This window comes from Natrix helvetica (assembly GCF_964273705.1).
Source record: "Natrix helvetica genome assembly, chromosome: 3".
Taxonomy (NCBI): domain Eukaryota; kingdom Metazoa; phylum Chordata; class Lepidosauria; order Squamata; family Natricidae; genus Natrix; species Natrix helvetica.
In genome coordinates this window covers 40,484,889-40,512,256 of record NC_138549.1, presented here as the reverse complement: position 1 = coordinate 40,512,256, position 27,368 = coordinate 40,484,889, and the positions used below count along the sequence as shown (strand labels likewise).

The 27,368-nt window shown below is 36.3% G+C and overlaps 1 protein-coding gene across 1 annotated transcript; it reads left to right on the top strand.

Moving 5' to 3' along the window:
- The first annotated feature begins 237 nt into the window (after positions 1 to 237).
- ASMTL (acetylserotonin O-methyltransferase like) lies at positions 238 to 27,368 on the top strand. The gene is made up of 13 exons (XM_081948441.1): positions 238 to 491; positions 5,976 to 6,107; positions 8,278 to 8,325; positions 11,527 to 11,591; positions 12,647 to 12,708; positions 15,052 to 15,160; positions 16,289 to 16,697; positions 16,841 to 17,003; positions 17,750 to 17,934; positions 19,895 to 20,027; positions 20,730 to 20,873; positions 23,506 to 23,628; positions 26,269 to 27,368. Exons 1-13 carry the CDS (start codon positions 399 to 401, stop codon positions 26,481 to 26,483), a joined length of 1,881 nt encoding a protein of 626 aa, XP_081804567.1. The 5' UTR covers positions 238 to 398; the 3' UTR covers positions 26,484 to 27,368.

Genomic DNA, 27,368 nt, shown 5'->3' with positions numbered 1-27,368 from the left:
GCGTAAGTTTGCCTGGGCAAGGATTTCAAGGGCATTTTTCCTCAGCATTTCTCAACTAACGTCCTTCTCCCTCGGGACGCAAAACGGGACCGACGGAGCCGAGAAAGGGAAAAGCCCTCCCACCACCTTCCGTATCGGGCACAGGTGGGGAATTATGGCCCCTTTATAACTCTGGGGATTCAACATCCACAAGAGCCGCCGCTCCGCCAGCCCGGCTTGTAAGGGTTGCTGACGTTGGCGAATCGGAGCGCAGAAGGCGGGAGGGAGGAGCCACGTCTTCTTTGGACTCCGCCCCCTTCCCAGGGCCTAGAGTGGGTCGTCCGCCGGCGGTCTTGGCGTTATTGGGGTTTTCTCCCTGCTGGGTTTTATGCGAAGGCGCCTTCACGACGGCTGCAGCCATGGTGCTCCACGCGGTCCTTAAAAAGCTGGTCGACAAAAAGGTGGTGCTAGCAAGCGGCTCTCCGCGCAGGCAGGAGATCCTAAATAACGCGGTGAGTTGCGCCTGACTCGTTTAAACCGTCCTGCGCCGGGTTGGTGGGCTCCGAAAAATTCCTTGCATTTCCTAAAAAATAAAGATTTTTAAAAAATATAGAACAAAAAGCAAATCAGATCTAGGCAGAGCTGCTGGATTTTTAACAATTACATCAAGGGGCCATAGTTCCCCACCTCTGCCCTATGTAGCGAAGTGGCGGGAAGGCATTTCTCTTTCTCGGCTCCGTCGGTCCCGTTTTTCGTCCCGAGGGAGAAGGACGTTAGTTGAGAAATGCTGCGGAAAAATGCCCTTGAAATCCTTGCCCAGGCAAACTTACGCGCTTATTCAGGTCTCTCCTCAAAAAGAATTCAACGATTGCCACACAAGTGTCCTTAGTTGAAAGGACACTTGGCAGTTTTGTAGAAGCGGGCTTGACCATTTTGTAGAGCTGGACTACATTATATTCGGCCTCTAGTGACATCCTGGGCTGAAGTATGGGATGGGGCTTAACCAACCTGCAATTGCAAAACTAAACCGGTGCAAAAAAGGTGAGAATGCTTGTCATACAACCGTAGAGATTTTGTGCATACTCCCCCCCCCCCAGTATAAATTTTATTGGAAGATCATGAATAAGGAACACTTTATGTAATTGTAATTGTATCCATGGAGAGCATAGCTGTGAAATGAAGAGCATGCAGCTGTAGACATCAATATAACGGGATATAAAAAAATTAATGCAGAATAATGCTCCCGCCTGCTGTTTCCATAAGTATGGGACACCTCTGAGATCTGAGGGACCCTCCTCTTTGGCATGCAGTAATCAGAAGTGTACTGTATTAAGTTTATCTCTGGTTGTAAGATTCCCAAAAAGATTTGGAAATGGGACACTGCAATAGATAAACTTTTTGATCTCATTTCGAGAATGTGCATGTTGTAATGCCTTAATGCATGATTTGCAATACAGGTAGTCCTCGACTAACGACCCTAATTAAGCCCAACATTTCTGCTGCTATGTGAGACATTTGTTAAGTGAGTTTTGCCCCATGTTATGACCTTCCATGCTACACTTGTTAAGTGAATCATTACAGTTGTTAAGTTAGTAATATGGTTGTTAAGTGAATCTGTTTTTCCCATTGAGTTTGCTTGTCAGAAGGTTGCAAAAGGTGATCACGTAACCTCGGGACACTACAACTGTCATAAATATGAATTAATTGCTGAGCATCTGAATTTTGATCATGTGACCATGGGGATACTGCAACGATCATAAGGGTGAAAAATGGTCATAAGTCACTTTTTTCAGTGCAACTTTGATCTGTAATTAAACAAATGTTGTAAACTGAGGACTACCTGCTCCTTTGTGACAGAAATACACCCCATCAAATCAGCTTATTTTTTTTTATTGAAAAAGTTTTATACAAACAAATTTTCCCCCTTTTAACCCCCCCCCACCATACAGTGTAAATCACATACAGATACTATGCCCCCTCCCCTCTCCCCAACCCAAAAAAAAATTTCTCATTCAAATATTATACCAAATACTTTACCCCCTCCCCTCCCCCGTCTTAAAGTAGATTACTCATTCACATATTGTACCCCCTCTCCTCCCAACAATCATAATATAAGTTTCTCTTAAAGTAACAATAGCCCATTAATCCCATCTACTAAGTTAATTAAACATATATAAATCATAATATAAATTTCTCTTAAAATAACAATATTTCATTAATCCAATCTTCTAGTTTGATTATGCATATATATTACCCCACCCTCCACCCTAACCCACCCCCACCTCCCACTCAACCCCCCCCCCCTGACTTCCGCTATACACCACTCTAACAATTCCAAGCATCCCATGTATCATTTACTCTGATCATCTATCAGTCTAAACATTCTTATCTAAAGGCTACATAATACCTCCTAGTCTGGTATTTATTCTGTATATAATCAATCCATTTTACCCATTCCTGTGTATAATTCTCCTGCTTCTGATCTTTTAAAAAAGCTGAAATTTTTGCCATTTCGGCGAACCCCGCCACCTTCTGAATCCATTGATCAATTGTCGGTAAAAAATCTTTTTTCCAATGGTGCGCAATCAACAACCTAGCTGCTGTGACCATATACAAAACCAATTTTGTTTCCCCTTTAGTAAAATCCTTAACTATACCCAATAAAAACATTTGCGGAGTAAATTGTATTCTTTTCTTAAATACATTTTGCATAACCCAAATCAGCTTATTGATAATATTTTTAAAAAGTGATTCAAGAAAAAGGTATATGTCACAATGGCATCTACGCTGCTACTGCTACGAGGAAACAGATTCTGAAACTAGTCATGCATAATAGTTATTAACGTTCTGTGTTTTTGTATTCTGTTTTGTATTCTGTATTCTAGAGGGGCGCGGTGGCTCAGTGGCTAAGACTGAGCTTGTCGATCAAAAGGTCGGCAGTTCGGCGGTTCGAATCCCTAGCACCACGTAACGGTGTGAGCTCCCGTTACTTGTCCCAGCTTCTGCCAACCTAGCAGTTCGAAAGCATGTAAAAATGCAAGTAGAAAAATAGGAACCACCTTTGGTGGGAAGGTAACAGTGTTCTGTGCGCCTTTGGCGTTAAGTCATGCCAGCTACATGATCACGGAGATGTCTTTGGACAGCGCTGGTTCTTTGGCTTTGAAACGGAGATGAGCACTACCCCCTAGAGTCGGGAATGACTAGCACATATGTACTTTTTATTCTGTATTCTGATAAGGCATACTGGCTAATCAACAATAAAATTCAATCATGTATAATAAATTTAGAGTCAAACAGACCCACTAGCTATGTTCTGCCGTAAAACTTTTAGTAGTACTGGACATAAACTATCACAGTAATTAACTGTTATGGATGTTTAGGTACGTAAAATCCTCATGTTATGTACTACAGCCATTGCTTCAGCATAAAAAAAGCACAAACAAATGGATTGATTAGAAATGACTGCTAACTATTATAGTAGCACAAAGACCGTAAAAATTACAACAAATGGGCTTTTGAATTAATATTTAGTAATATTTATCTAACTGTCCAGGTGACACTTGATAGTTTACAAATAAAAGATTTAAAAGATAATGTAAATATTTTCATTGAGCTAAATTTAAACATAGATTGAACAGGGAAGAAGCTGTTATGTAAAATTCCATCTGTCATGTGAAATTCAAGTCAGCAGTTTCTTAAACTTATTAAGATGAACAGAAAGAACATTGTACAGACTTAGAAAATATATTCACAGGCTCTGGTTTCCACTTTTTTGTAATAGTTGTATTGAAGTTTTTTAATAAGCAGTAAAAAAAACAAATTAAGCTAAAAGAAAGATATTCAGAAATTGTAGAAAAAAGTAGAAAAAATGACACAGAATATAGTAGATAAAAATAAAAGTATATAAGGAAATGAATTTCATAACAAGTATAAATAAATTTAGTAACTTACTAGTCTTAAAATACAATAACTTATCTTTTTTCCATATCCCATCTTTTTAAATAAAGCTTTATTGTTGTTAAAATAGCAATAAAAAGCATTTTAAAATTGCTTTTCAAACAGAAAAAGCAAACAATAAAAGGAACAAAATTAAAAAATATGTACATTATAAAAATACATAAGTGCTTAAAAATCAGTGGAAAAGTATTTTTAAAAGTTCATTAAGGCACATCACCACATATCTATTCTAACCTTAGTCAAATAAGCCAAATTGTATTCCTTGTTTTTACTTGATCTTTAATCCTTCAAGTACTGTCTTAGAACTTGGCTTTCTTTTTTTCTTTGTCCCTTTTCACAAAATCCTTCAAAAGTTTAACTCTCTTTTGTAAATAAAATATAGAAAAGATTCATCCAGATTGCTCTTTTTGCTTGTTATTTGTGTATCCCATGTCCACATTGCCACAAATACCCTTCAAAATCTCTGTTTCTAACAGAGATCCATTCTGTATTAGTAAGTAAAATTTAAGTATTCTTCTCCTTTAATTACAGTATAATTTTAATTCCCCAACTCCTAGGAACCAGCCTTCAAAGTCCCATCCTTTGATGCTTTTTTAAAGAATTCAAAATGTGTATTTTCCCACAGAAAGGTTTCTTGTAATTAATTTCAAAATCTTACTTCAAATCCACCCTGACATTTAGTCTATTTGTAATGGTCCAAAATGAATGTTCTAATCACCCTTTTGCTGTTTATTTTTTTAAAAATTATAATTTAAAAACACAGAATAAAATATTGTGGGATTATCTCCATAGCTCTCAGGAGAAGCCTAGGTCCAAGCTGAAGTAATCTCAACAAGTGAAAAACCTTAATATGAAAGCTGGCGAAGTATTGTTCCATTCTATTTTAAGAAGTCTAGTAGTAACACTTATTCTGATTAACAAATTTATTAAAAGGCATAAGCTTTTGTGAGCCACAGCTTATATATATTGTAATACAATTTGTCAGCTGAAGAAGGTGTTATCAGACTCTTCAGTTTTTTTGCCACTGAAAGGTAACATAGCTCTCCTTTATATAACATTAATTTATAAAGATTACATGGTTTAGATCAGGGGTGTCCAAACTTGGCAACTTTAAGACTTGTGGACTTCAACTCCCAGAATTCCCCAGCCAGCTGGCTGGGGAATTCTGGGAGTTGAAGTCCACAAGTCTTAAAGTTGCCAAGTTTGGACACCCCTGGTTTAGATAGTGTCCATCTTTATAGAATGAATTTATAAAGATTCCATGGTTTAGATAGTGTCCATCTTTTCTTCCCACTTTCTTTACTTTAGTTATCTTGCTGATGAAGAATTGTAGCCTAATAATCATATTAGTGTTGTATATTCTATTTTTTTCCTTAAAGCAAACACCACACAGCTACCTTTGCTGTTTATATTTCATTCAGTATGCTGAGTTCACCAAGTAGTTAAGAAATCGTCATGGTGAATTCATAAGGTGGATAAGAATTCTCGTGTTTGTAACTGAAGGGCATCTAAATTCGAAGGAGGCAAGCAACTAACTAATAGTTCAGGTTTCTAGCTAGTCAGTTGCTTATTTCCCCAATATCTTCTAGATGTAATTTGTAGGAATTAGTGAAATGGTTTCCTTCTAAAACCTTAAACTTTTACTTTATTAATAATGTCTTTAAGCATGATTAAGATATAATTCAGGTTTAGCAAGAAGGTGGCTTTATTATAATATTATTTTGTTTTTGAAGGCCCACCAAAGCATTTTGTTAACTGCTGTACCTCACTCAGTTTTTCAATTTAGGCAGCCCTTAGTTTCTGCGAGATAATATTAAGGTCTGCCAACAGAGTAGAAAGATGAATTAGGAAAAGTTAGTGTACTATATTCTTCTGTTGCATCTGTGATGCTAGATATTCCAGATTGTAGTCTGCAATTCTGAAGAAGATAGTGTTAAGTAGTCTTTAATCACCAAGGTCTTGGTGATTGCAGCCTATAAAATATAAATCTTGCATGATTTCCCCCCCTCCCTGATTCATGTATTCTTTCTGTTTAACAGGGTCTCCGGTTTGAAGTTGTTCCGTCATGGTTCAAAGAAACACTTGAGAAGTCAACTTTTTCAGCCCCGTATCAATATGCTGTAGAAACTGCAAAACAGAAGGCACTTGAAGTGGCAAATAGAATGCATGTGGTGAGCCTATTTCCATATTAAGGCTATTTTTATTTTATTTTATTGATAGGTCTGGTTTGCTTCTTGCATATATTGATATATATATATGTTGATATATATATATATATATATATATATATATATATATATATATATATATATATATATATATATATATATATATATATATATATATATATATAATGTTGTAATTGTACTGATATATATATATATACTGATTATATATATATATATCAGTACAACTTATATATATTCTTATATCCCTCTCTTGGCATCAAATAACAGGGAAAATGCTACCCCCTTTAGTAGAAAACAAATGGTTGATACAAGGTGGAATAATGGGTTTATCATCCACTTAACATAGGGGTGTCAAACTCAATTTTATTGAGGGCCACATCATGGTTGTAACTGACCTCAGAGGGCCGGTGTGTGTGTGTGCGTGGACATGGTGGGCGTGACACAGAACTCATGTCGGTGATAACTCTGGTGATCAAGTGCTAAGGCAGGATTTCCATGAGACCCTCCCTCACTCTCATTATTTCCTTCCTTCCTTCCTTCCTTCCTTCCTTCCTTCCTTCCTTCCTTCCTTCCTTCCTTCCTTCCTTCTCTTTCCTTATTTTTCCTTCCTTCTTCCCATCTTTCTTTTTCTTTCCTCTTTCTCTTTCTCCTTTCCTGCCACTTCTTGCATGCTCAAATGCAAAAGAGGAAACATTTCTCCTTTTGTTTTGTTTTTAGTTTGTTTTGATAGCTCTCTGCCAGAGAAAATGGGACATGTGTGGCCTCCTGAGCTCTATTTTCACTGCAGAGGGCTGCAGGAGGCCATTGTGGGGTGCAGGGGGGCACGGGTCCCCCCGAGCTCTGTTTCTGTTTGCTGTTTACAGGCCAGCCCCGTGGCCAGATCTAAGCACCCCGTGGGTTGAATCCGACCCATGAGGCTTGAGTTTAATACCTCTGACTTAACATGTCCCATAGGAAAATTGAATGTTTATAGCCAAGGAGGCTATTGTTCACCATCACTATTTGTTATTAGTGCAAAATGTATATTTGGCAGCCTGTTAAGCGTAAAACATAGAACCTGTGGCTAAAATATTCAACTTGGAACAGAAAAAAATGAGCTCAAATACATGGAAGAGTTTAAGATATTGAGCCAGGATGAGGCCAAACCAACATGCAATACCCAACGTTCTTTGTCATAGAGTGGGTCACCAGATTAATTCAGAAATGTCTGAATTATGATAAGAGGATGAGAGCCCTCTTCCTTTGGAACTTTTTAATGATTAAAGCCTACTTTATCTTTGTTTCTGGATTAATGTTTAGTCTTTGACCTATCATTCATGAATTAATGTAATACCCTTTTAAAACGTTCAAATAGTAGTCTCCACCACCACATCAGATGGCAGAAAATTGCATAATAAGGACGTTCTCCTTATTCACCGAGAGACGCGGTGGCTCAGTGGCTAAGACGCTGAGCTTGTTGATAAGAAAGGTCAGCAGTTCGGCATTTCGAATCCCTAGCGCTGTGTAACGGAGTGAGCTCCAGTTACTTGTCCCAGCTTCTGCTAGCTAGCAGTTTGAAAGCACATAAAAAATGCAAGTAGAAAAATGGGAACCACCTTTGGTGGGAAGGAAACAACATTCCGTGCACCTTTGGAGTTTAGTCATGCCCACAGAGACGTCTTTGGACAGCACAGCTCTTTGACTTTGGCATCCTAGAGTTGGGAACGACTAGCACATAGGTGCGAGGGAACCTTTACCTTATTCACTACATGAATCTCCCCATCTAGTGTCTCAATGGATGACCTTCAATTGTAATAGTGTGAGACAAAGATTTCTGTGTGCCCATATTCCTTCTGAAAAGACTTCAGAATAAAATATATGCCATCCAGACTTCTAAAATTACAGAAAACCAGCTAGTTCATTCTCTCCCCCTGCTTTCCACCATCCAGCAAACACCAATTGAATGCCTGGCCAACTTACACGTATCCACCCTCTCACATTTCATCTTCTATTAATGATTGGATGAAATCAAGATTGTTTTTTATTGAATTAAGGTTGCTTTTCTCCTTAATTTGTTATCTGTTAACATTCAAGTTTGTAGCAGCATCGGTATGTTGGAGAAAATTTAATAAAATACACAGACCTTTTATGTTTTATTTATCTTTTCTTTCAGAAACATCTTCAAACACCAGATATTGTTATTGGAGCAGACACTATAGTGGTGAGTATATGTATGCTGACAATTTTTAGGTTAGTAGTAGTGGCAGGAAAGGAGAAAATGTTTACACTTCCCTTATTATCTTTTATGTCATTCATTTGCGTTGAAATGTACCGTTGTTTAGAATGAGGGACATATACAGTACTGTGCAAAAGTTGTAGGCAGGTGTGAAAAAATGTTGTAAACAAAGAATGCTTTCAGAAATATAAATAATGATTGTTTATTTCTGTCAATGTTCAAAATGCAAAGTGAGCGAACAAAAGAAAAATCTAAATCAAATCAATATTTGGTGTGACCACCCTTTGCCTTCAAAACAGCAGCAATTCTTCTAGGTACACTTGCACGCAGTTTTTGAAGGAACTCGGCTGGTAGGTTGTTCCAAACATCTTGGAGAACTATCCACAGATCTTCTGTGCATGTAGGCTTTCTCACATCCTTTTGTCTCTTCATGTAATCCCAGACACACTCGATGATGTTGAGATCAGGGCTCTGTGGGGGCCATGCCATCACTTCCAGTACTTCTTGTTCTTCTTTACACTGAAGATAGTTCTTAATGTCTTTGGCTGCATGCTTGGGGTTGTTGTCCTGCTGCAGAATAAATTTGGGGCCAATCATACGCCTCCCTGATGGTATTGCATAATGGATAAGTATCTGCCTGTATTTCTCAGCATTGAGAACACCATTAATCCTGACCAAATCTCCAACTCCATTTGCAGAAATGCAGCCCCAAACGTTCAAGGAACCTCCACCATGCTTCACTGTTGCCTGCAGACACTCATTATTGTACCACTCTCCAGCCCTTCGACGAACATACTGCCTTCTGTTACAGCCAAATATTTCAAATTTTGACTCATCAGTCCAGAGCACCTGCTGCCATTTTTCCGCACCCCAGTTCCTATGTTTTCATGCATACTTTAGTCGCTTGGCCTTGTTCCCACGTCGGAGGTATGGCTTATTGGCTGCAACTCTTCCATGAAGACCACTTCTGGCCAGACTTCTCCGGACAGTAGATGGGTGTACCTGGGTCCTACTGGTTTCTGCCAGTTCTGAACTGATGGCACTGCTGGACATCTTCTGATTTTGAAGGGTAATAAGCTTGATGTGTCTTTCATCTGCTGCACTAAGTTTCCTTGGCCGACCACTATGATCCTCAGCGTTGCCCATTCCTTTGTGCTTCTTCAAAAGAGCTTGAACAGCACATCTTGAAACCCCAGTCTGCTTTGAAATCTTTGTCTGGGAGAGACCTTGTTGATGCAGTATAACTGCCTTGTGTCTTGTTGCTGTGCTCAATCTTGCCATGACATGAAACTGTCTTTCACAACCTCACCTTGGTAGCAGAATTTGGCTGTTCCTCACCCAGTTTTAAGTCTCCTACACAGCTGTTTCTGTTTCAGTTCACGACTCAGCTTCAACCTACATGTGACATTGATGATCATTAGCACCTGTTTGGTATAATTGGTTGATCATACACCTGGCTATAATCCTGCAAAATCCCTGACTTTGTGCAAGTGTGGCTATGAGAATTGATGCTGGTTTGAAGGCCACACCAAATATTGATTTGATTTAGATTTTTCTTTTGTTCGCTCACTTTGCATTTTGAAAAGTGACAAAAATAAACAATCATTATTTATATGTCTGAAAGCATTCTTTGTTTACAGCATTTTTTCATGCCTGCCTACAATTTTTGCACAGTACTATATGTATAATATATATTAGAAGAGATATTATGATAGCTATCAAAAATGTGATGAAATCAATGTGTCCTTTGATTTCTTCATTATGTTTTCTTTCAGAAAATTCCAGCACCACAAGCTTTTTTTAAAGTGCTTGGCACTTTGTCCTAAAGAGAGCCACTTTATCTAAAAGAATAAACACATATGTGTTTGCAAAAGCCTAAGTCAGAATGGGGTAACCCCCCCCCCCCACCCTTTTGTTTTTGTTGCTGCTGCTGCTGCTGCTGCTAATGAATGTCAATAATATGTGGACCAGATTAATTCCTATATCCTTAATAGTATTTCTATGGCTTTTCTTAACATGTTTCATTTTATTCACTTTTATATGATTTGGTTGAGTATTTCGGTTATGACTATTTTAATTTTGGTGTTCATATCTTTGTAGAAAGGCAAATGTCTCTGTAGAAAGGCAAAAGTATTTGTTCTGCTTGCGAAGCACATGCAGAAAGTGGATTTTTAATTAATAGATAATTTCTGTCAAGTGTGAGATAAAGCATTATTCAGTTGTATAGATAAATACAATTGTAAGAAGAACTATAAATCAGCATACATTTTAAAGGTACCATAAAATTAAAGGAAAAATGTTTTAATATATAAATTATGTATTATTTGAGTTATGACTGCAAAGGAAATTATTTTGATACACCTAAGAGATACTTACCCACAATTAACTACTCAAAAACTTGAAGAGCACCTGGAGGCTTCAGCTGGTCCAGAATGCGGCCGCGCGGGTTGTCATGGGGGTACCTAGGTGCTCCCATGTTACACCCCTTTTAGGCGGCCTGCACTGGTTGCTGGTTGTTTTCCGGGTGCAATTCAAGGTATTAATTATGACCTTTAAAGCACTCCATGGCTTAGGCCCAGGGTACCTGCGAGACCACCTACTGCCACCAGTAGCCTCCCACCGTCCAGTACGATCCCACAGAGTTGGGATTGGCAGTGTCAGCTGGTGACCCCCAGGGGGAGAGCCTTCTCTGTGGGAGCACCTTCCCTCTGGAATGAGCTGCCCCCGGAGCTCCGCATAATCCCTGACCTACGGTCCTTCCGACGCGCCCTAAAAAGTTGGCTTTTCCAGCAAGCCAGCCTGGCCTCTTAATTTTAATTTTAACTTATTTTAAATGTATTGTTTTTTTAAAAAAAAAATCAGTTTGTTTTTTTGGAAATGGATTTAATCTTTTTTAACTTTTGGGATGTGTGTTTTTTAATGTTGTACGCCGCCCTGAGTCCTTTTGGAGAAGGGCGGCATATAAATCCAAATAAACCAAACCAAACCAAACCATCAAAATGCACATTGTTTGTATCTTCTTTGTAACAAGTACTGGATACATAATTTATTTCTACATAGAAAATATAGGCACACTATTCCAAATTTTATTTAGAACCTAATGGCTGCAAATTTTGAAACTCTTATTTCATAATATTTTTAGCTGAATGAGATATACATAGTAATATGTATACTTTTCCATTTCAGACTATAGAAAAACAAATTTTGGAAAAACCAGTGGACAAGCAGGATGCCTATAAGATGCTTTCCAGGTATATGCTTTAAATTAATAAAAAAGCAAATAATGCTTTTATCTAGGCCTGACCATTTGCACTGCATTATTTTTACACTAGACTTTTATAGATACAAAAAAAACCCAAAATTTTTGTTAAAATAATATTAGTATGAGAGAAATCTAAATAGTGTAGGATAATACACTAGGCTTTGATTTCTAATCTCTTATGCAGCATATTTTTGCTAATGCATTTATATTTGTTGTTATACTTTTTAATTTACATTTTAGATATTCAATGTATTATTGACAGAATTATGTTGGAGTTGAAAGACTTTATGCTATTATACCAGTGTGCTACATCATTTCCAAGAGTTGAATCCTTTTTTTGATGATATAACTCTTCATTAGTCTGAAAAAAAACCTATCCTTACTTAGCATTTCTCAATTTCAGCAATATTAACACATGTGGAATTCAAGTCCTAAAATTCCCCAGCCGGCATGCTTGGGAGTTGAAGTCCACACATTTTAAATTGCGAGATTGAAAACACTGATTTAGACCATAGTTTAGTAGTCTACCTGGATGGATGGATGGATGCCAAATGTGATTAGACACAAAAGGAATTTATCTCCAGGGCATAGATTCTCCGTGTGTATTTATAAACATTAAGTGATAGGCCATAGATCATAAATCATAGCTAGTCATGAATCATAAGATATAAACAACAAATGATAAATCATAAGATAGCAATAGGAGAAGGTAATAGAGAAGATGAGAAGATGAGAAAAGATAAGAAATGAGAAGATGAGAAGTGAGAAGGATAATAGCAATACAGCCGTACTACATGGGTACATCTCTTTAGGCCTATATGCAAATATTGTGTTGTCCCAGGTGTTACACAATGACATTTATGTATAAATTAATACATATGTATAAATATGTATTATGTATAAATATAAATGTTTACATAAATACATATGTATGTATGTATACAGAGAGAGAAAGAGAGAGAAGCCTTATACCATAATATGTGAGAATGCATTACCACATTTTATCAAAATGATGGCAGACTAATTTTCTATTCTTTTTAATAGGTTAAGTGGCAAAGAACATAGTGTTGTCACAGGTGTTGCAATTGTTCACTGCAGTAGTAAAGGTAATATAAGATATTTGTATCAGATCAATTTTCATTATTTGTATAGTTGTCCACTCTATTATCACCCTGTGTCTGGAGATTTCAGAAATTAAGCTTACCTGTATTCAATTGAAGTTCTAAAACTTGAACTCTTGGTTGTTGGACATACATTCTACCTTTCTCCCAGGAGTTCAAGGTGGTTTAGAACAGCTTTAATTCCCGTTTCTAAAAATGATACATTGCAAGCATTCAAACCCAACAGATACATGACTTTTTCTAAATGGTATTACTAGAATCACTTGACATTCTCTGTAAAACCCAAGAAAAAAGGTCAGCTGTCCTAGCATTTTGACTTGGGGATATAGGTAAAACATACCCATGTTCTACATGCCATTCATCATGTGATATTTCTTTGTTAGAGAGAGATATTTCCTAGTCATTTTTGTTCATAGCTAAACATCTCCAAGTAAACAGAACTATGCACATGTATTCCGGACGTAGATATCCCATGGATTGCTTTAACAATATTGCACGGCTGACAGTTTTATTTTCAGTACCTTTTCTAATAATTTCTAGCATGGAATCTTTTTTACAGGTAGTGTCTAGAGACTATGGTGTACAAGTAAATCAATGAATACATAATAAGGTATTCATTCTGATACAGTGATCTTTTCTTTAGTTAAACTTAGTACAAACCTCATCTAGTGGCATTGTGGTTAGAATGCAGTAATGCAGGCTATTTCTGACTGCCAGCTGTTTGAGTCTCACCGGCTCAAACTGTTTGGCAGTTTGAGTCTCACCGGCTCAAGGTTGATTCAGTCTTCCATCCTTCCAATGTTGGTAAAATGAGGACCAGATTGTTGGGGGCAATATGTAAATTGCTCAGAGAAGGCTATAAAGCACTGTGAAGTGATATATGAGTCTAAGTGGTATTGTGATGTGTGAGTGAAGTTAGGTCTTGTACCCCACTTTAGCAAAACCACTTAGACTTATATACCACTTTACAGTGCTTTACAGCTCCCTCTAAGTGGTTTACGGAGTCAGCATATTGTCCTCATTTTACTAAGCTTGGAAGGATGGAAGGCTGAGTCAACCTTGAGCCAGTGAGAATCAAACTGCTGGCAGTTAGCAGAATTAGCCTGAAATTATACTGCATTCTCACCACTATTCCACCATGGTTCTTTTTACACTTAAGGTGAACTATATTTGATTCTTACATGATTTTTAGGTTGAATTTCTTGTAGTCAGAATATGTATATTTTAAATTTTCAAAAATCTTTTGACTTCAAATTGTACATCTCAGTCAACTGGAAAGGTATTTTAGAGTGATATTTAGAACTTGTTCTAAGAGAAGTGGGTGTCACCTACCCTTATTCAAGTAAATCTACTGATTTTGGCTTAATCTGTTAATTTTTAAGTACTTCCACTTTCAGCATTCAGAACATTTTGTAGTTCCTGTGTGGTTAGATTTCCAGATATTTTGGAAAGGTGGATACAGTAACTTTGAATACTCTAAGCAAGTGACTTGTTAGGCAATAAAACAAACCTTAATGTTATTGGATAATGTGTGGCATTAATGAAAATAACAGTTACTTATAACACAGTCCTATACAAATCTATTTAAAAATACATTTCATTGAATGCAGTGAGACATCTAGGCAAATAAATGTGTGCAGAAACATAGCTTGAATATTTGCTAAATTATGGGGATTAACTCCAAATCCCAAAATTGGTGTTTACAGCACACTTAAATGTTATTTAACCCAAGATACACATCTTTGTTGATTTAAATGAACAAGTGCCTTTGAAAAACTTAATTTGCATTTTCTATTCAAAAAATTTATTTTGGAGATGAATATTGGTTAACTATTAAATGATACTATTATCTCACTAAAGATAATTTTTCTTGCAACATGTTTCTATATTATAGCAATTTAGTTTATTATGTTTTGCTACTGCCTTCCAAATTATAACAGTTTTGTGTTGTTGATAACAATAGGACATTATTGACTGGAAAAGCCAGAGAAATTATGAAACTATTTCCAACAAATTGGATCATTCTGAAAAGACAAAGTCATTCTGAACTAGGCAATCCAGCATTTGACTCAAGTACAAACATATATCTAGATAGGGTTGGTGGAAACGCATGTTTTGAAACACTTTGAATGTGAAATGTGACAGAATGTCCATTTTTAGTGCAGATATACTGCTTCAAGCTTCTTGAAAGCTTTTTCAAAATGCTGACAAAAACTTGCTTTATGGACTATAGATTGTGAAGACCAGGAGTACGTCTTATGAAGGTAGCTCATCTTGATGATGTTATCCATTTTATTATTGGTTTTATCCATACTTCTGCATTTTTAGATGATTATCTAGACACTGGAGTCACTGAGTTCTTTGAAGAAACAAAAGTCAAATTTGCCGAGCTCTCTGAGGAACTTCTGTGGGAGTATATCCACAGCGGTGAGCCAATGTAAGTGCAATATAAGCTTCACTGCATTGGATTAAAAACTTATAGCATTAGGAAATTCAACTTCACAAGGTAAATAAATATCAAGGTCACTGAAATATTTGAGAAGGTAGCATAATTTGCATGCATTGGAATCCTTCAGTCTCAAAAGACTATGGTATCGTGCTCTGGAAAGAGGTAAAGCTGGAGTGTCCTCTCCAGAGCACAAGGCCTGGGTAGATTAATGTGGAGGATAGACTGTTACCCAAGCAGCAGATCTCCCCTCTCCACATTGCCGAAATAATCTAATGGAACGGTAGAACCGGTACAATTGGTTCCAACTGCATCCCAGGAGTTACCAGAACATAGTTGTACAGTCACGAACTGCTTCCGGAACTCCGGCTCCGGATTTTGCCTCGAGGTTGACTCCTGAAGCCTTTTCCAGTAGTGGATATAGCCATAAGGCAGTGGAGTTTTGTAATCAGTTTCCCTTCTAGAAGATGGTTCTGCCGCTTTATCTGCCTCTTCCGCCTTCAGAAACGTTGACTGTCTTTTCCTGTAACCCTGGAAAGGGGCCCTTCCGAGGTGTTACCAGCCGGGCCAGCTGGACCAAGGTTTTTTAAGGAGGTGTTACTCCTCCATCACTCACCCTTTGTCCTGGCTTGTGACAAGCAGAACCTGGCTTCTCAAACTTTGGGCCCAGGATGGTGGGTTTATAGCATAATAGAATTTTCATTTCTGTTCCCATGAAAATGAAATTATCAGTGGTGGAAACTAGCATTCATAGCAAGTTTATAAATCAGCTGTAAATGACAAAAAAGTGAGCATGAAGTTCATTTGATTATTATGTTTAAAAATTGCTACAATAGCATTAGCAATTAAAATAACTTTTTATTTCTGTTCTGAGGGGAAAAAAATATTTTGAGGTATAGTGTTTGGCAATTAGTTCCAGTTCTTAAAAAGAGCCTAAAGAGAATCTTAACTGAGACTCTTGAGCTTTAACATCCTGGCTATTTTGTTTTTAACGTCATACATTTTATTAATTTATTAACTAGTGGTTGTTTTTTAAGCATTTTTTTAAAAAAGTTAAATACTAAGATTTTAAATTCATGCTTATATGTGTGTGTTCATATACATGCATTTTTTCTTCAGGGACAAAGCTGGTGGATATGGGATCCAAGCCCTTGGAGGAATGTTGGTGGAATATGTTCATGGAGATTTCTTGAATGTCGTTGGGTTTCCTTTGAATCACTTCTGCAAAAAATTAGGTGAACTGTATTATCCGCCTCCAAAGCACACCATACATCATATAAAATATGACTCTATCCCTTCAGTGGAGACTTTTGAGATTCTAAGTGATGGAGACTGTGATTCTTCAGATAATGGAAAAATGGAAGATGCCAAAAGGCTAACAAATGGTGGACTTGTGGAATTGGGAAAATGCAAAGAGAGCAATTGCAGTTATAAGATACCTATGGAAATTCAAAATGGAACCCCGAGAAATGTAACACAGTGCCTCTCTAAACTTACACATCTTCTGGATGGATTTAAAGGCTCAAAGGTAATACATTTGTTATTTGGCCATATGGATTTAATTTTTATTACACAACATGGACTATAGCGTTTCTTTGATTTGTCACAGCCTAAATCATTTTAGCTGTGGGATTCAAAATTTCCATTTAAATATTTTTCCTAAATCTGCAGGTTTTGTTTGTGGCATGTAAGCTGAAAATATTTGATCTTCTTAAAGATAGGGGCATTGTGACCACAGAAGATGTGGCAAATCAACTTAATACTTCCTTACGTGGAACAGAAAGATTACTCGATGCCTGTGCTTCTCTTGATCTGTTGGAAAAGAATCATCAAGGTCATTTTATTCTAAAATTACTCTGGAAGGAAAATGTAGAATACGTTGAGTACATAATATCCTAATGCCATCCAAATGTAATTAGAATACTAAGTAGAGTAAACTTATACATAGTTTGGGGGGGGGGGGGAAAGGTGCATGTGAAGAAAAATAAACTTGGAATGACCTTAGAAAAAAGCCCACCGTAACACATAACCAGTTGTGATGTTGAATTAATTGCCCGGTCTCTAGCTTCCCTTAAAATTGCAGCCGTCCTGGGAGGAAGGCAGCCTTAATTTTGAGTCATGAAGAGACTTTCTGTTTTAAAATGGTTTCTCTCAAATGTTACTTGTCTTTGAATTTCAAATTATCCATTTTCAGGGTATTAGCATGTTTATAAGTGATGCTTAGCTTTTTGGGATTGTGTAGTGGGAAGATTATTATGGATCGTTCTGTCCTTTGGGGAAAAATCATTGCCACTTCCTGAATATTTTCTTGTTGGTATTTGCAGTCTACTCAAATTGTTTATAATATCTCCAGTTTAAAGAACCATGAATTTTAGATTTAAAAAAAAAAATTATTTCGTGTTTTCATGGCAATGAGATGTGCAAAATGTAATAAGCAAAGATAATTCCTTAATTACATGCAGTCATAGTATTTGATCTGTGAAGAAACAATTATAAATTTCTGGAATTTGGTGCACCATTTTTTTAAAAAAGTTTTTTTTTTGTAATTTGTATTTGTCATTTTTAAAAATGTCTTTAAAGGTTACAGTAATGCAGAACTGACAAATCTATGCCTGGTATCCGATAGTGAATATTCACTTCATGACTATATTCTTCATTGTAATGACCACCTGTGGCCTTTGTTTACACATTTGGAGCTAGCAGTTAAAGAAGGAACTTCACAGATACATCATACATCTGAGAAAAAAGCGGATGATTTGTTTCAGGTAGGGTAGAATCTAGGTTTTTTAAAATGAAGGTGAATACTTTAAAAAAATAAAAAAATAGAACTTAAAAATAAATATAAAGCTTACTAGGCATATTTTACCACATTTTTGTTTTTCTTTCAACTTTTATTTTTTAATAGCAATAGTAAAAGAAACTACAAATTGAATTAAGAAGTAAAAATAAAAATAAAATAAAACGTACAGAAAAAAGAAAAAGAAAAATCGTTCAGTCTTAATCACAAATACAAACAAAATTTCATCACTCCCTATAACATTACATGCAAATATCTCTTTACATAACGCCTTTACCCATACATAAATCTGTAATTCATTCACATTTCAGTCCTATGGTCAGCAAAAAAGGATCCTAGATTTATACAAACATGTCTTATTTTAAACTTAATCGAACCAACCAGCTTTGTACTCCTTCCTTCTGCTTTTAACAACCTTAATCGTTAGTTTATTCAGATGTTGTTATAGGATTTGATCTCTCTCCCATTTTTCTATCTTCCAACCAACTTCTTTTGTAAGTTCAGTAAAGGTCAATTTCTTAATGTTATTTAAATTTCTACTTTAACTGTATTTTTTCTTCTTATATTACTAAGTTTTTTGTTTTCCAATACTTTTGAAAATCCTTTATGTCTTCATATTTCTACAGCAAGCAAAAGTTGTTTCATCTCTTTATCTTGTCAATCTTCCAAAATATTCTGTTTTGCAGCAGTAGTTTCTTCTTTAATATCTTTAGACATAATCTATTCGTAGAAGCAATCATAATCGAAGCTGCTATTGTTTGACCCCCTTCTTTAAAAATATTTTGAAGTATTTCAAATATCAAGCGTTTTATTTTATTTTGCAAGTTTCAATGCTGACTAAACATAATAATTTTTTTACTTTTTCTTTTCTCTTTCTGCCTGGAATCTATAGCCCCCTCTAGTGTTCTGTTTCTGAAATCATAATATCTCAAGTTGCTATTGTGACTTAAAATAGACTAAACAAATTGGTTCCCCTGAATGTGTTGTTCATCTATATAATTATTTCCAAACTTATAACAAAATTCCTAATACTCCATTATTTCAAGTTTTATCTGATTCCCTTAATTCAATTATAACTTTCTTAAATCACTTTCTTATTTAACTCTTTGCTGTTTATTTCTAATTCTTTAAGTTATTAAGCTTTTAATCAATTTTTCTTTAAGAACAAAAATAAACTCACCAAGGACTTTTCAAACTTGTCATTTTAAAGATTTCTACCAGTAATCTCCTTAAGGTAGCAGTTGAATAGATAATTTCCAAAAGCAAATTTGTAAGTGAGTGAGCAAATTCAGTGTCCTTAAAAGACTCTATCATGGCTGAGAGCATAATGGTTTTCTTAGCACTGAAACTCAAGATACCGATCTTGAGGTTTCCTCATGAGTAGCATTCGGCAGGTGTACCAGTGGATGTCCTGTCTTCTCCTTAGCCAGAGTGGTTCTGTGGGATTGGTCTACAAGATTAGCCTCTATAATGGAGACTTATCTCCTCAAGTAGGACATTCCACAATTATGATAGTTCTGCTGGAAAATATGTACATTTGCCTAATTCCTATCTCTGATTGGCTGGATGTTAATCATAAGATAAGATCTTAAAATAGTTATTGTGCCCTGGGGTTTCAGTCATTAATTTTCTGTTTGTCATAAAAATAAATCTGTTTTACTTATTCCTGATATTTTTCATGCAAAATTAACTTTCCCTACCGTGATTCAGAGAACAGATTTTTTTCTGTATGTAGAATATTCTAAAATTAATTAAATGTCCTGTAATTTTAAGCAATATAATTTATTTGGGTTGTATAATTCTGTCATTGCTTTACAAGTTAGGCAGGGAGGAGAAACCAAACTGTTTCAGGTCTTTTTTTCAAGATCTACATTTTAATATACAGTATCTTTATCTACTTGTTTTGTGATCTTGCTTTCCTTTTTAAGGATTTCCACTGTCAGTCTGCAGGGATGAAGCAACATTTTGTGAGAGCCATGGACAGCAGTTCCAAAGTGACAGCAAGAGACATCGGCACAGCTTTTGATCTTTCACAATTCAAAGTTGTATGTGATTTGGGAGGTATATATTATAACATTACTATCTTTACACATTGACATAAAATGTTCTAATGTACACTTGTGATTAAATTGAAAGTTTTGTAAAGATTATATAACATATCTTAATGTTGTATAATTACAGGATTTTTTTTACTACTTCAGGGAGATAATATACAGTCAAAATACTGGTTTAGATTAATGTCTTTGTGTCCCTGCCTTCAAACTTAAATGTTCAAAATTACATAAGAGATGGGGGTAACTTTTTGTTCATGCTATTATGGTTATGGTGCATCATGCCCCAGTAAAAAAAATTCCATCATGTTTCCATAACATTTTCTTCAGTCCCCAGAGAGAAAGTTTAAGTTATTCTTAACTGTACTAATATTAAAATAGTGTCCTTTCAAGGTGTATAAAATCTGTCACCATTAACTTGGAGAGAAATCATATGATTGGGAATAGAAACAGACAGATTAGGGCCAGTGTAGTGACAACAGATATAATACCAACATAATTTTATGCCAGATCAAGAATTTGAATAGATCCCGAAAAGCTTAACAATGTATTTTTCTTGCATCCAACCAGGAAAAATTGGGGGGGGGGGGGAGCATAAATTCTATTGAAGATCTTGCAAACACGACATGCATTTAATCTGAACTTCTTTCCCATCTTTTGTATATAACAAAATAACAGAGTGCTAAAATAAATCTCTGTATTCTCTCTGCAGGTTGCACTGGAGCTTTAGCTTATGATCTAGTCCAGATCTATCCAGAAATGCAAGTTATCGTCCTTGATCTTCCTGAAGTTATTACGGATGTCACCAGCTGTCAACTTTCAAAACAAAATGCTTGTAAAGTATCCTTTGTATCAGGTAAAGGTGTTTCTGCCATTTGTAGACCAAACCAAGGCACTTGTAAACCAAAGACCTTATATTGCAGGAGTAGTACATAAATAAGATCTCAATAAAATTCCAATTATCTGTGCAATAAAATGTTAATGTATGTGACTGCAAATGAAGCTAACTGGATTTTTTATATATATATATATATATATTATAAGAATTTTATTAGTTTTTTAAAAACATTTATAGGAAAGGGTAAGTAGGTATACAAAAAAATTTGACAGCTACATCGTGCCAAAGGTAGAAATCCCCCTAAATCTCACAACTTTTACAAAAGAAAAAACCAAAAAGTAAAAGATAAACAGTAACAGCTTTTTGTTTTACATTGTATCAACCATATGTTCAATCATCTCTTGTGTCACTTCCAGCAATTACATTATATCAACAATTGCAATAATGTTTCAAACATATTTATTTTTGTGACCTGAGTCTTTTCAATATTGCTTCCTCCCCCGTCTTCTGGCAGAGCCACGGCCCCTCCCTCCTTCATGTCTTGTGTACTGTCCCCTGTTTCATCTAGGAGAGTACTGTATTTTTTAATGAAGGCTTCTGCCTCCGCGACTGTATTAATTCTAATTCTGCTGCCCTCCCAGAAAATCAACATTCCTTCTGGCAATAACCATCTAAACCCAACTCCTTTATTATATAATTTCTTTGATAAAGAGGAATACTTCTTCCTCTTATCTCTTATTTTTTTTGGAATTTGTTTAAGAATGGTTATTTCTTTATCTTTATATTTTAATGGTCCTCCCCTTTGAGCTCCTAAAACCTCATCTCTTGTAGTCTTCCTAAGAAATTTAACATGTACTTCCCTTGGAACATTGTGTGTTCTAGCATATGCTGAGCTGATCCTATAAATCAAATCAATTTCCACCACAGCTGTTCTTTATCTCTTTTAATATATTCTGCTAAAATTGTAGTCATAATATCCTTAAGATCTTCATCTTCTGTCTCCGGTAAATTTTGAAATCTAAGAAAAAAGGACATTCTTTCAAGGTCCATCTTTATCATAAAATTTTCAAGTTCTCTATTCCCCTTCTGGACTATCTTGACCTCCTCCCTCAACCCAGTCATGCCCTCCTCCAACACACCAATCCTCTGTTTACTTTCTGTTGTTTGCTGTTGTGTTTCTCTGAGCCGTTCATTTAAGTCTGCCAGTTGTTTTTTCAGTTTGTCTTGTCCCTTCATAATAGTTTGAAACGTTTGAGCAACAGATAAATCCTTTGGACTCTCTTCAGTTGTTTTTGGTTGTAAAAATGAAGCAGTTTTTGTCTGTTGCTTAATCGGGCTAGACGTAGAAGATGTCGGTGCCGAAGATGCCTTCCCAGACGGTGGCTTCCCCATGTTAAGTTCAGAGATACCTATAAATCTTGTACAAAAGAAATGGCGTCTGTTGAATGCACAGCTGGGAGAGATCCTGGAGGCAAACAAGCCCAGAAGTAAAAGTTAATCCTCATGCACAGCTTCAAGCCAAAGGATAAGAATCAAATACTCCAAATCCAAAGGGACCACATAACAAGAGAGGCTCCAGGAGATCTTCAGGGTGTAATAATAATATAAAGCCAGAAATTCTTTCAAAGGGGAAACTTCATTCATAAGAGCAAAGAAGAAGGAGGAAGTTGGCCATCTTGGCTCCACCTTCACAGGGGACCAGGGAGCAAAATATCCAATGTTTCCATAAGGTTATTTAGAAAAGCAACTCAGCAATCATCTCTTGCAATTGTGATAAAAGTCATTCTCCCATTGCTAGGAGAAGTGAGCAGTTAACTTTTAACTCTCTGTCTCCACTCCGAGATAGAGAGATATTCCGAATGCCGCCTTATCCAAGGGGGGGGGTGTAGAAAATCCCCCCTCCAATCTTGCAACTTCAAAAGATTGAATCCACAATTTAAGAGAAGCTGCTGTTCGTCAATTAGATGGAATTAAAAGAGATTGAGGTAAACTTCTCACCTCCTGTGCTTCAGCTGTGGCTTCTAATTAGTTCTTTCCTTCTGGAATCCGTTCGGCGAAGGCACACAGCAATGCCATGCACCCCCCACACTCCCCAGCTCGTGGGGCAAAGCTGGAAACCCCCCCACGGCTGCCGCCAATTCCGGGGATTCCAACAAGCCACCCTATGGCAGGGGCCCCCTCCAAGGCCCCTGTGCTTCTAAAAGGAGCCCACCGGAGAGACGAGCAGCGGACGCAAACATCCGTTGCCTTCGGGGACCGGAAGTCGTCTCTAACTGGATTTATTTTAACAACTTGATTCTAATGAAAATATTGACCAAAATTTGCTTCACATTTTTTGTTAGTGGATTGCTTAGCCTGATTTTTTGCATTCAGGAATTAATGGGAATATGTTACGACCTGATCACTATATTTGAATCTATACCCATTATGTAAAATGCAGCCCTGAGATTTTTTCAGAATATTGTAAGAATAAAATTTTCTCATTCTTCCCTCCAAAAATGTTTGGGTCTGTTCTGCATACATTTGAAGTGTGCTTATTTATTTATTTTAGTTTATTTATATCTCATGTTTCATTTTGTTTATGAAACTGTTCAGTTGAAGATGTAATCACTTTTTGGGTGAACTAATGAAAAATATTTTCATTAAATAGGTGATATGTTCAAAGACAATCTTCCAGAAGCAGATCTTTATATTCTTTCAAGGGTTTTACATCATTATTCTGAGGAAAAGATTTCTCTACTGTTAAACAAGCTCTCTGCTTTTTCCAAGCAAGGTAAGAGTTTAAATTCCCCTCCTCCCCATATTAATTGATTTATTGGTTTTACATTTACATAATTATATGGATGATGTTTTTCATTCAATTAAATTTGTAAGCTAATGATGTTAAGACAAACTGGATTGTAGCTAATCTTTAACTCCAAAGTATTTTTTTTTAAACTTCACAAACTTCTGTCTCTAAGGATTCAGAGTACAACTAATTATTGTTTCTCCAAAACCCATAATTTAGCAGATAAAACTTTAACATTTTTTTAAAAATGTAAAAACAGTCATCCTTGCTGAAAAATAACATTCTTGCCTGAAACTGAAAATAAAATCAACTTGGGCTTAAGGAGGGTTCAGATTTTAAAGAAGGAATCCCATAGCAATTCCTGTGCTTAGAATATACTTCTATCTGTTGTCTAGCCTGCCTTTGATAATGCAGGCACTAGAAGAAAAGCCTCTGTAGAAAACCATAAAAGCGTGAAAAGGCTTCAAGTATTTGGGTTCCAAGCCATTTAGTACTTTTAAAAAGTCTTGGATTGATTTTACAGTCCCTGGATTTATCAGCTGATCACTGACAGCCATGATCTACAACAGCTGAATCTTCAGAATGTATTTCCAGAATATCTGGTTAGAGCAATTTACCCTGATTGGCTCCTCCACACTAGCCTTTAAAGCAGTGGTTCTCAACCTGTGGGTCGGGACCCCTTTGGGGGTCGAACGGCCCTTTCACAGGGGTCGCCTAAGACCATTGGAAAACACATATTTTTGATGGTCTTAGGAACCGAGACACCAATTTTATGGTTGGGGGTCACCACAACATGAGGAACTGTATTAAAGGGTTATGGCATTGGGAAGGTTGAGAACCACTGTTTTAAAGGAAGAAAAAGAAAACCAATTTCTTGGATCAGAGAACTGTCTTCCTGTAGTAATTGTCTTGTGAATTTTTAATTTTTTGATTTTTATGCCATCCATTACAGTGTTCAAACAGATTCAGTACTTTTTCAGTCTCACTGACCAAGTTGCTATAGCAGAATCGGCCTACCAGTGGCTTTCCCAGAATCCCAATACCTCATCTAACAACTTTGTGTATTTATTTCACATAAAGTTGTCTTTAGAGCAGTATGCTATGGATGCTGATGCCTCAAATATGCCTCTATGTGCTACAAAGCACTTTTTTGGAAGGATTTTCACAGCCTTAAAACTTACAGAATCGTTACCAAAGTGTTGCTTGCCAAAGGATAATATATAGAATTGATGTCACCATGAAGATTGAAAAAAATTATGGATGGTTGTGATTACATGCACATTTAAATAGAGCAAATCTACTGACTACTGACTGAAGTTAAGCTTTCTCCCATTTAATAAGATTTCTGGCAAAAAAGCACTGGAAAGATTGGATCCGCTTGATAACCAGTTACTCACTTTATGATAATCATAGAAAGTCATAAAATGGAATCATATAGTGATCTACTTAATGATGACAACAACCAAAAATTCTGTAAAATTCTGTCTACCTGTAGTTTGATCTGTGCCTCCATTAAAAGCAATGTATGATTGTTATAAATATTGCTGAACGTATGTCTGCTTTGCATATTTTGAAAAGTAGCTGTATAAATGCTAACCATTGAAATTCCTAGCCTCATCACATTCAATATGTGCAATCTAATCCTGTAATTATTCAGTCAGAAGTAAATTCTACTGTTCCAGTGACTCAGAAATTCTCAAAGTACTTTAATCTTGATTCTATGTTCATGGAGTTGAATTCAGACAAAGGTGGAGAGCAAGCTAGCCACTGCATAAATATAAAAAATAAATTCACTGTAGCTGGGTTTGTTTTCCAGTTTAAATAGTGATTGCAGGGGAGAAGCCAGATCAGGATTATCGCACTAAAAGGAAACGGTCTTTGGGCTTTAGTCCCATATCACAGTTATCTCGTTCTGGCTCATATGGCTGCTTCCACTGTCGTTTTAATGAAGATTAAAATGAGTACCACTACTACTATGGTGGTAGGAAACCAAGTGCTTGCATTACAGTTCTGATTTGGGTTCCTCTCAGGTAGTACTTCAAGCTAGGCTTCTTGATCTGCCGTACTGGATGTCAGCTTGTATAATGTCCATTTGCATATGAATTGAATTTCAAGATATGTAGAAGGAAAAAGATCGTGAAAACTATTGATTTTTTTTTAAAAAAAAGATCTCTTCATTAGTCTTGCATGAAGAGTCTTAAACACCTTCTTGGCATCATGGTTTCAATAAGAGGTCAGAATCAAAACAGCCACGAACCTACAAGAGGCCTTTTTCTCAGATATTCATATTCAGAATTGTTTATATTTAAAAGTAGGAGGATATTATTGTCCACATTACCAGATTGCAGTTATGTTGCAAGGAGAATTTAATCTCTGGGACTGTTTAGAAAGTGCTTACTTTCAATGTTTTGTTGTAGAGTTATGTGATACAATTTGGAGATGCTCTGGGGGGCCACAAATAGTGTTGGAGGGAACGGTAATGCACATTGTCTATACTTGTTTTAAAATATCAATAATTTGATCTTTTAAAAAATATAATCCTGTTTTCCTTTTAACAGGAAAAGCTTCATGTAGGATAAGAAACATTAACAAAAGACTAGCTGCATGTTTTTTTTTTTAATATAGGAATTGCGCTGCTAATAGCAGAAATAATGCTTGATGAAAAGCGAATAAAACCTGCTAGAGCCGTTTTCCAGTCTCTCAGTATGACAGAAGGCAAGGAAAGAAATGCATTGGAATACGAACAGTTATTAGAAGAACATGGATTCAGTAATGTACAGATTAAAATAACAGGAAATCTGCTAGATGTAATTTTATGCTCTAAGAAACTATCTTCTTAGTACACTAAATAGTATTGAATTTATTATTTCAGTTTTCCAGAATAATGGTTCTATTTCTGATTTTGATGTCTCTGAATTGTTGGTGAATTGTATGGAAATGCTATTCTACTTTTTATTATTTGTTAAAAACTCCACTACATGTAATTTCCTCCTGAAAAGTCCTGTCTGTTTTTGTAACTAATAGTAATTGATCTCATTAAATCATTTCTCTCCCGCCCCCGCCCCCCAGTTACATGTTCTTTCTAACTCAAGGTGTGTAATGTAACCCCATAGCTTTTCTATGCATCAAGAGCCGTACAGATTTTAGTAGGGCAGGCATCAATTATATAGTCCAATAGCCCTATTTTGTAATGGCAAAATCCAAGAAATATTATAAGAAAACATAAAAAGAATCTACACCACCACCATCTCCCTCCCCCTCCCAACACACACATACATGTTTGGTGATAGTGATTACGCTTATTCAAGTTTAATAAATAAGCCACATGGCAAACCACACATGTTGTGATAGAATATGCATTTGCAGAAGCAGCGAAGGAGAATTTTGGCAACAGAGCTTTCCCGGAAAGAGTCTTGGATTAAAAAACTGCAGACCTCAGCTGGTGGAGGGATAGAGAGGATCAAGTAAGCCATGATAGTGCAGTGGTTAGAATGCAGTATTGCAGGCTAACTCTGCCAATTGCCCGCAGTTTGACTCTCACCGGCTCAATGTTTACTCCGTCTCAGGCTGAATCCAGTAAAACAAGGACCCAGATTGTTGGGGGCACTGTGCTGACTCTAAACTGCTTAGAATGGGCTGTAATGTACTGTGAAGTGGTATATAAGTTTAAATGCTATCAGGATAGTCACATCCTAGAATCTCTCTAAGCAAATAAAGGATTGGAA